The sequence below is a fragment of the Mustelus asterias genome, chromosome 22, assembly GCF_964213995.1.
Source record: "Mustelus asterias chromosome 22, sMusAst1.hap1.1, whole genome shotgun sequence".
In the NCBI taxonomy this organism is placed as follows: Eukaryota; Metazoa; Chordata; class Chondrichthyes; order Carcharhiniformes; family Triakidae; genus Mustelus; species Mustelus asterias.
In genome coordinates, this window is record NC_135822.1 from 4,953,190 (window position 1) to 4,962,892 (window position 9,703).

A 9,703-nucleotide genomic window follows, 5' to 3' on the forward strand; every position below is an offset into this window, starting at 1 on the left:
GGATGACTTGCCATATCATACCATATCATAGGGCGGCACGGTAGCACAGCGGTTAGCACTGCTGCTTCACAGCTCCAGGGTTCGATTCCCGGCTTGGGTCACTGTCTGTGTGGAGTTTGCACATTCTCCTCGTGTCTGCGTGGGTTTCCTCCGGGTGCTCCGGTTTCCTCCCACAGTCCAAAGATGTGTGGGTTAGGTTGATTGGCCATGCTAAAATTGCCCTTAGTGTCCTGGGATGCGTAGGTTAGAGGAATTAGTGGGTAAATATGTAGAGATATGGGGGTAGGGCCTGGGTGGGATTGTGGTCGGTGCAGACTTGATGGGCTGAATGGCCTCTTTCTGTGCTGTAGGGTTTCTAAGATTCTAAGATACCGAACGGTAGATCGGGCTGAATGGGCTGAATGGCCTAATCCTGCTCCTGTGTTTCTAAGAATGAAGAAACCTACATGTTGAAATTTGCCTCCCAAAGGTGCTTCCAAAGATAGACACAAGTGTTTCTCTCACCCTCTCTTCTTCCGTGTACTTGCCTTCTGAGCGATAGAGAATTGCAACATCATTGATAGACACAGAATCCACCTGACAGTGAGGATATCTAGGATCAGATGAGGCTGATGTGAGGCAGAAAGACCATAGATTAGTCAAGCTGAGTGATCTATTTCTGTCCCGTTCTCTGTGGTATATCCAATCCAGTATAATTTGTACCATTTTTTCAATGTAGTCGATTCATTGGGTAATGTCCCCATTGATGGAGAGGGAGAGGTTTGCATTGCTGACTGTAATGTGATTGTTACGTTCTCCAATGTGCGTGACCACAGTCTAAAATCAGACTGTCAGAGTGTAAAGTCTTGATGTTCCTCTCTTTCTGTTTCCAGGGAACACAATCTCGCTCCCAGCTGCTTCTGGTGCAAAGAAGAGATTCTGGATCATCGAGGACATGTCTCCCTTCGGAAAGCGGCGTAAGACAGCCTCTTCTCGAAAGATGTTGGATGAAGGAATGATGCTGGAGGGTTTCAAACGCTACGATCTGTACGAAGACTGCAAAGACGCCTCCTGCCAGTTCTCACTGAAGGTTACCCATTACCACTGCACCCGGGAGAATTGTGGCTACAAGTTCTGTGGCCGCACCCATATGTACAAGCACGCCCAGCATCACGACCGGGTGGACAATCTGGTACTCGACGACTTCAAGCGGTTTAAGTCCTCGCTGCGGTGCTATTTTGCGGACTGCCAGTTTTCGGGAAACAGCACTCACTTTCACTGTCTCCGCTGCGGCTTCCGCTGCACCGACAGCACCAAGGTGACCGCCCATCGAAAGCACCACGGCAAGCAAGACGTGATCAGTGCCGCCGGGTTCTGCCAGTTCAGCTCGAGCGTGGACTGCGAGGTCCCTGACTGTAAATACAAGCTGAAGTGCTCCCATTTCCACTGCACCTACCCGGATTGCAAACACACGGTGGTGGGAATGTCTCAGATGGACTCGCACAAGCGCAAGCACGAGAAGCTGGAACGCGGGGAGATGACCTCCGTCTCACCCACCCGGGAGGTCACGCACAGCACAAACGCCACGACGGAGTACGACTCGCAAGGATCCTCCCTCAACCTGGACGGCTCCCTCAACCTCAGCACCAACGTGGACGGCTCGCTCTTCTTCCTCAGAAACGCCGCCGGGATCGGGTTGAACGATTCTCTGGATCTCAGCACAAAGCCCCACGAGGCTGCCTCGGTCACCGGGGCGGCCCCGGAGGATGTCACCGCCACGTCCGGCGACGCCGAGGATGACAACGAGATGACGCAGGACGAAGAACTGAATGAAGATGATGACGATCTCAACACAGACTCTGACAGCACCCATGGCACCATGCCCGGAAATGTGGACATGACTGAAAAAGATGACACAACAGGGCTGTAGCTGGGGACAGTCAATCCCCCTCCCCCGCCCCCAACTCCCCCCCCCCCTCCTCCACCACCCCCACCCCATACAAAGAATCTGTTCTCTGTATACTTGTTTAAATTATCTGGGATGACAATTTTCCGTAAATAAAAAAAAAGTAGTAGAATTAACCACAAAAGCTCCCCAGGCACTGTAGTATTCGAGGGGCCTGGGATAAGGGTGGTGCTCCCTTCACTCCAGCTCTGCAATAGAGAGTTCCTCAGCTTCCTCCAGCCACAGCGATGCTTCCAGACCAGCTGCTGATGATGGGACTGTGCCCTTAACCAATAAAAGAATCACGAATATAGATGAACAAAACGATTGGCTTCAGATGGTATGTGAAGAGCAGATAGCAGCAGTAGGAAGAGTTTGTTCCCGAAAGATGTTTACAACCCGACCAACATAATTAAACCCTTTTAATATGCAGGGAAATCGAAAATCTATAATCCGACCTTTCTAGAGTTGGACATCATGTAATATTTGGGTATTACCTTTGCTATCGAAAACTCCTTGGTTGCGTGTGTGCATGTCTGCTAGATTTTATTGTTTTCATTTTTGGAATTTTTAAAGAAGAAAAAAAAACAGTATATGATACCGAGAATCCTAAGCAGTTTTGAGCTGTAGTGTACGTTATGGTAAGGCAGAGTGTGCAAACAAAGAACTTACAAAGGCAGTTTTAAATCGCCACTTTTCTGTAGTCAGTCCCAGCGTCAACTCTAGAAAGACACCGTGGGAGGTGAGAAGACTTTTAAGATAAAGGACGGTGTAAAACGATTCCCTCTTGGTAAATCTCAAAGCATTTAGATGAGTGCAGATTGACGAACCTTTCTCGTGTAACCTGCGGTGTTTGCGCTCAAAGTGAATGAAGTTTCATTTCTGCTCTTAATTTATTTTGTTTGGAAGATTTTTCTCTCATTCTCTCTCTCGCTCTCCCAAGAACTTTCTCACTCTGGAGTTGGGTCGTATCATCCCAAGTCACTTGCTACTGCCATCAGAGCTTCTTCCATTCCATTCCTTCTGTTGGTCTTTGGGCTGTTCCAGAATGATCTTTCATTTACAATTGTAAAGAAGCCTTGTGGCTTCGAAAAAGTTTCTCCACTTTTGTTTTTGTTTCCTAGGTAGAGTGAGATTAAGTAAGATTATTTTTTATATTTAAAGCAGAAATCAGGATGAATATTGTAGATACTTTGGGGCCCAAAATTGGTGATGTTGTTTGCAAATCATTTGCCATCACATTGAATCTAACTCTTCACCCTTTTGAGGCTTAAAGCTGTGGTATCTCTGCTAAAAGTGTGCGCTTGAGTTTCTACTTAATGAGTTTCTGATCAAAGGTTAACGTTTCTGTCTTGTGTTTAAGGTTATTTAAAAGCAGGGCCTTTGTATCTTTAAAACTGAATACAGTATAGTACTTGCAAGTTGAAAGTAATTACAGGAAACAGATGAGACGTCATTTTGTTGCGCAATTCATATTTGCCAATTTTTCAATGCACTCTAAGGGGAAAACCATCTCGATATATCCGTCTGTCTGTCAGTTTCATTGGAGAAATGTAGTTACCCTGTTCCACCAGAATTAGTAACCAAGTTACTCTGCCGTCTTTGAAGATGTTTGGTTGGCGTTAGATGCTTTTATCTTAGAATCATAAAAGTCGCCAGAGTCCCAGATGACCATAGGCTGTTCTTTCCCCTTTGAGGGGGAGAGCTGACTGGTGGTGATTTAACCCGAGGGTCACCACACCTCAGGCCAGAGGGCGAGGTAAATCATAGACCACAGAACAAGGCCATTCAGTCCATCGTGCCTACCTTTTGTTAGTCCCATCAATCCCACTTCCTCACTCTTTCTCTAAAGGCCTGGCAATTTTTACCCTTGAATTGAATCCAGTCTGGGGAGGGTCATAGACACGGCTGCCGCACAGCAGATGGGGAAATCAGTCTCTCTATTTTCCAAATTGCACTTCCTTTCACTTAGGAGTTTGAGAGATTGTAAATACGTGCAAAGTGTTGCCCGCATTAATCTAACTCAAAGCAGCCCCCCGATCCCGCACACCCATGTGAGTTTAGCACACTGACGCTTGTTTCCACACTAGCATTCAGCTGATTCAGGAGAATGTCTATTCCTCGATACTGTAACCATTCCTTTTGAAGTTCATTGCTCCCTCTTCCAAAGCCTCTTGATTTCTCCGGATACTTACTCTGCTAATTGTATAGATCTGCAGTTCAGACACACATTTCAATGGCAGATTAATTACACCCATTTCCACCTTTACTGGAGACTCAGGAATTAATTACTCAGCTAAAGGGGTCAGTTTAACACCTCATTAGTCACTAACTAGTGGAGTTTAGCCAGTGTAAATGTCTATAAAATTCTGTTATTGTAAATATACCAACTCCTTTCCAGATAAATTGGTCCTCCTAAGTATAGACTCTGGACAAGTTCAATTCTGAACTTTCAAATGTCTTCAATTCTTTTAGGTTTTCCAGATTGTTCAGAAAAAATACACCACTGGGGAAGCATTGTTTTATCCAGATCATCCTGAAGTTCTTTGACTCAATAACATTCAGTTTGGTAAAGTCAGACGGGGTGAAAAAGGGGATGGTTGTATAACTTGGTGCCCTGAATGGAAAGGAATGCAGCAACCTTGGGACTCAAAAGTGTGTCGGGTTATTGGTCTTAAACTCCTGCAGTCAGGAAAGGGCGGCCTGGACGCCGGGTGTATGTCATAGGCACGGGGAACATAGAGTGCTGACTAGAGAGGGGCTAACAACACAGACTGCTCAGCAAATTGCATCCCCAGGCATCTCAGTTCCTCTTGGTTGGGGAATAGGGTGGGGGAGGTTCATGACACTTAGGGGGAACACTTAGGGTAGGAGGTTTTGAGGGTATTCAATGGGAAATTCTTTCACCCAGAGGGCAGGGGAGGATCTGGAACTCGCTGCCTGAACAGCAGTAGAGGCACGACCCCTCCTAGCATTGAAAAAGTCCTTGATGTGTCAGGCCCTACACGCAACAGACCAAGAGGTGGAAAGTTGGAGTAGGTTAGGTGGCTCCACGTCAGCCAGTGTGGACACAATGGGCCAAATGGCCTCCTCCCTTGCTGTACGTTTCTCTGATCTACAAACTGCCCTTCAACATCACCCTAAGACATTGGGTTCAGCGTCCACTGATGGCTCCTGGCTCTCCCCGCATGGAGCCCAGTCCTGGATTGGACACAATCTTCTCCATGGGGAAAACCAACAGGATATTGAGAGTGGGTGGGAAAGTGGAGTTGAAGCCAAAGATCAGCCATGATCGTGTTGAATGTGGGGGGAGCAGGCTCGATGGGCCGAATGGTCTATCCCTGCTCCTGTTTCTTCTCTTCTTGTCAAAGGCATTTCCCCCAATCAGAGACTCTGTTCCTTGAGCTCGAATTCCATCCACCCTCGTGGTCAATGACGCTGTTCATAATTTTGCATCCTATTCAACCCCAAGCTGACCCTCTGACCCCCCAAGCTGACTCTCTGACCCCAAGCTGACCCTCTGACCCCAAGCTGACCCTCTGATCCCAAGATGATCCTCTGATCCCAAGATGATCCTCTGACCCCAAACTGAACCTCTGACCTCACCCACGCCCACACCCTCACCTTTACCTGCACCTGTACCCACACTTTCACCTTTATCTTCCCCCTCGCCTGTACCCTCACCTTTGGGATCTATTTCTTCAGTAGTCAGGGTAGTCAGTTCCCCAATTCCCAGCCTAATCCTGACACGCTGCCTAACGTCAGACAGGAATTCTGCATAAATACCCAATCAGCGGAGTGAATTTTTGGAAAGGTTATTGGGGGAATAGTTGAAGATTGTCAGTGATAAACGGGTCACTGGAGGGATGGAGATCGATGGGAAGTGTTGCTGTGCTAGGCAGTTGGATCTGGATGGTTTGACTGGAATAACACGGTGATGAACGATCTGTAATCACTGTGAATTGTTATAGAAAGTCCGTTTTTAAAATTGAGAATAAAGGTTAAAAAATCCATGCAAGTAGCAAAGGTTGTTGAAGACTGAGATCAGTGGAGAATGCTGGTGGTAATAAATGCTTCTCTCCGAAAAACTTACAGAACAAACATTAAATTTTGCGGATACTGGAAATCTGAATTCAAAATGGAAAATGCCAGAAATGCTCAGGCAGTGCGGCAGCTTCTGTGGAGAGAGGAACAATACTGCCTCCCCGCACCCCCCAATCACAGAACCTCTCCATTGTACTTCCCCCACCCCCTCTAACCCTGCCTCTACTTACCCCCCTCACCTCACTCCCTCTCACCCCCTCACCCTGCCTCCTAATTTACCCCCCTCACCATGTCTCTGTACTTACCTCCACTCCCTCTCACCCTGCCCCAATACTTACCCCCATGCCTTCGCCCTGCCTCTGTACTTACCCCCACGCCCTCACTCTGCCTCTGTACTTACCCCCACGCCCTCACTCTGCCTCTGTACTTACCCCCACGCCCTCACTCTGCCTCTGTACTTACCCCCACGCCCTCACTCTGCCTCTGTACTTACCCCCACGCCCTCACTCTGCCTCTGTACTTACCCCCACGCCCTCACTCTGCCTCTGTACTTAGCCCCACACCCTCACTCTGCCTCTGTACTTACCCCCACGCCCTCACTCTGCCTCTGTACTTAGCCCCACACCCTCACTCTCCCTCTGTACTTATCCCCTTCACCTTGCCTCTGTACTTATCCCCATGCCCTCACTCTGCCTCTGTACTTACCCACGCCCTCTTCTCTCCCCTCCCCCCCCACCCCAATCCTGCCTCTGCACTTGTTTAAGTCCTGCTCCATCTCCAAATCTATCCGGTGATGATGAAAGGTGACTGCTCTCCAAGCATTGACTGTGTTTCTCTCTCTGCAGACGCTGCTTGGATCTGCTGAGTGTTTCCAGCCCTTACTGTCTCTTTGAAAGCAATCCCCTGACAGGCACTCTCCCACTCTTACTGTGAACTCCCCAAGATTCTGTCTCTCGCCCTCAAAATATGCTTTAAAAAGTAATGTTTCAAGTAGCAGCAATGGTTTTTTTAAATGAATTAATCAGTAGGCAATGCTGGCAGATATTTTCCACAGTCTCACCCACTCTGCTAATGCTACACTTCGTGCAAATACTTGGGGTTTGGTGGGAGCAGTTAATGGCTAACTTTACGGTACGTGTTTCTACATCTTATTAGATGAAGCATTACAGACGAGTGTTGATGATAATGGGCGTGTTAACCTGCTCTTTTTGTCTTTTTTGTAACATATATATATATAAGTTTGCACTAATTTAGTTTTACATTAGCAATGACAGTTGTGGACCCTACCCATTACAATGAATGGAAAAATGAGGATGCAGACTAGTTTGCCAAGTCTTAAAGCAGGAGTAGCCCCTTCCTAAGTTTAAGGGTGGAGAGAATGCTCCTCACTCTCTCTCCCCATTTCTAGGATTATTTAATGGTGGTAAATTTGCTTTGGAGCAATGCGAGCAAGATATTGCTGCAATGGACTATTCAGGGCTACAGCACACACTGACTAAACTGGTCATTGTCCAGAATAAGGTCCTTCCAAGAGTGTCATGAAAAGGGATTACTGTGGCTTTAAGAATGATTATTACCCCCCCCCCCCCCCCCCCCGGGGCCCAACTGTAACTGTAGCATTAACCCTTTGAGGACACCTTTCAGCATCAAATCCAGGGTGGCATGGTGGTTAGCACTGCTGCCTCACAACACCAGGGACCCGGGTTCGATTCCCGGCTTCGGGTCACCGTCTGTGCGGAATCTGCATGTTCTCCCCGTGCCTGCGTGGGTTTCCTCCCACAGTCCGAAAGACATGCTGGTTAGGGTGCATTGGCTATGCTAAATTCCCGCTCCCTGTACCCAAACAGGCACCGGAGTGTGGCGACGAGGGGATTTTCACAGTAACTTCGTTGCGGTGTTAATGTAAGCCTACCTGTGTGACACTAATAAATAAAACTTAAATCCTGTAACAGAGCAAGATTACTTTGCTCCATCCCTGTCACTGTGCATTAGATAGACGTGCCGTATGCGTGTATGTTTGTGGTCCTGTGTTTCTCACCCTCAACGCGCTTCATAAGAACCGGCATTATGTACGTGTGTTTTGTTTTTGCACAGACGTCGCGTCAGCAGGAAATAATATGTATTTAAAAGTTGCTGCTCAAAGGCACCGGCCCCTTCCAAAAGGAAAACCCGCCAGTTCGCAAAGGGTTAAAGGCACATGAGTAATAAAAATCAGATGTTCAGTTTTTGAAGGATTTCTTTTTAAGAAAAGGATTAATTCTGGAATAGCCCGTAGTTTTGTGTGCAATTCCTTTCGCGTTGACAGTGTAACACGGCTCTTTAACAGTAAGACATAGACTGTTAGCACTGACACAGAGTGTGGTTCAGGTTTAACTTGAATTAACTTAGGTCTATGAATATTAATTACTAGTTAATTTAATACCGATATCCCTCAGTTTTATTTTTTTTTGTGTGTTCTTTATTTTTGCTGCCTATCCGATAGTGGGTTCTATTTAAACGTCAGACACAAAGACAGGCAATATTAATTCTGTTTATTTTTTATTTTCTGATTCCATATGTACTTTGAAAAGTTTTTTTTTTAAAAAGACCTGTAAATTGCTTAGTGCTGGGAAGCAGGTTATGCACTTGGATTAACTTGGCATGTGTCATTTTGTTTTAACACATAGAGCATTGAAATCCAAAGCTGTTAAAGTTTATTTCTCCTTCTTTCCCCCCCACCTCCCCCCCCCCCGCCCCACCCCACCACCCCCCGCAACCCCCCTCCTGTGTTGTTTTGAAAAAACGGGTAACACATCAGTAGATGTTTGCCAGATGGCATTGTGTAGATAGTCGACCAGAACACAAAAAGAGGAAAGAAAATAGTGATTATGTAGAACCAGACAGAAACAACCTCCAAATCTTTTAAATAGTCAAAGCTGCTGAAGCAAATAATCATCTTACTGTTAATTTAACTAAAACTGGATTGATCTCTTGGAGATGAAAAAAAAAGGAAAGATTACAATGTAGCAAATGAGAATTCTAGCCTTTGTGATATAAATATTGCACACTAGGATATGAAGCCATCTCTAGATCATATGGATTTGTGTAATTTTTTTTCTCTGTGGGGAGAACTTGATCCACTTACGATGTACATGGCTCTATACATGGAGACAACAACTTTTTTTATATGGTTTGGGAAAACTGTTCTCCAATACTTGAATATGACCCCCTCGGCACCTATGTTATTGATAACTGAATATTTTTCCACTTGAATCTAGTGCTGTTAGAAATTTAATATATGTGTTTTATTTATTTGATTGGTTTTGCATGTTTGATGCAAGGGTTTGAGATTTTCACTCAATAAAAAACTGGAAAAAAAAAACCCCAGCAGCCGTCGTCACTCTTTCTTCAGATCGCCTTTACCATCGAGGGACGACCGCACGGAATACAAACACGCAGGGGGTGGGGGGGGGCAGGGGTGGCTCTCCCATCCCACAGCGCTGCTTCTGCATCACAACGGGCCGGGAGATTTCAGCGGAGGCCTGTTTTCCGCAGCCCACTGGGCACAGGGCAGTGCCTAGGGGGGAACAGGGCCTGATGAGGGCGGGGCCTCTGGTGGGCGATGTGGGGGGGGGAGGGGGGTGGGGGAGCCAACAATCGGGCCGTTTGAGGGGGGGGGGGGTTTGCATGGCCAGCATGTGGGGGCCGCGGGCTGGGCAGCAAATGGGAGGCCAGCGGTGCGGGGCCACTGCACAT

At 46.9% G+C, this 9,703-nt stretch overlaps 1 protein-coding gene across 18 annotated transcripts in view; it reads left to right on the forward strand.

The window, feature by feature from the left end:
- casz1 (castor zinc finger 1) overlaps window positions 1–9,334 on the forward strand; it is a 445,565-nt gene extending 436,231 nt beyond the window's left edge. For all 18 annotated transcript variants that reach the window (XM_078238639.1, XM_078238637.1, XM_078238654.1 and 15 more), the window contains one exon: window positions 873–9,334. In XM_078238639.1, coding sequence (XP_078094765.1) covers window positions 873–1,909 — 1,037 coding nt within the window. In that variant the 3' untranslated portion in view covers window positions 1,910–9,334. The remainder of the gene's footprint in view (window positions 1–872) is intronic.
- Window positions 9,335–9,703: the final 369 nt, after the last annotated feature.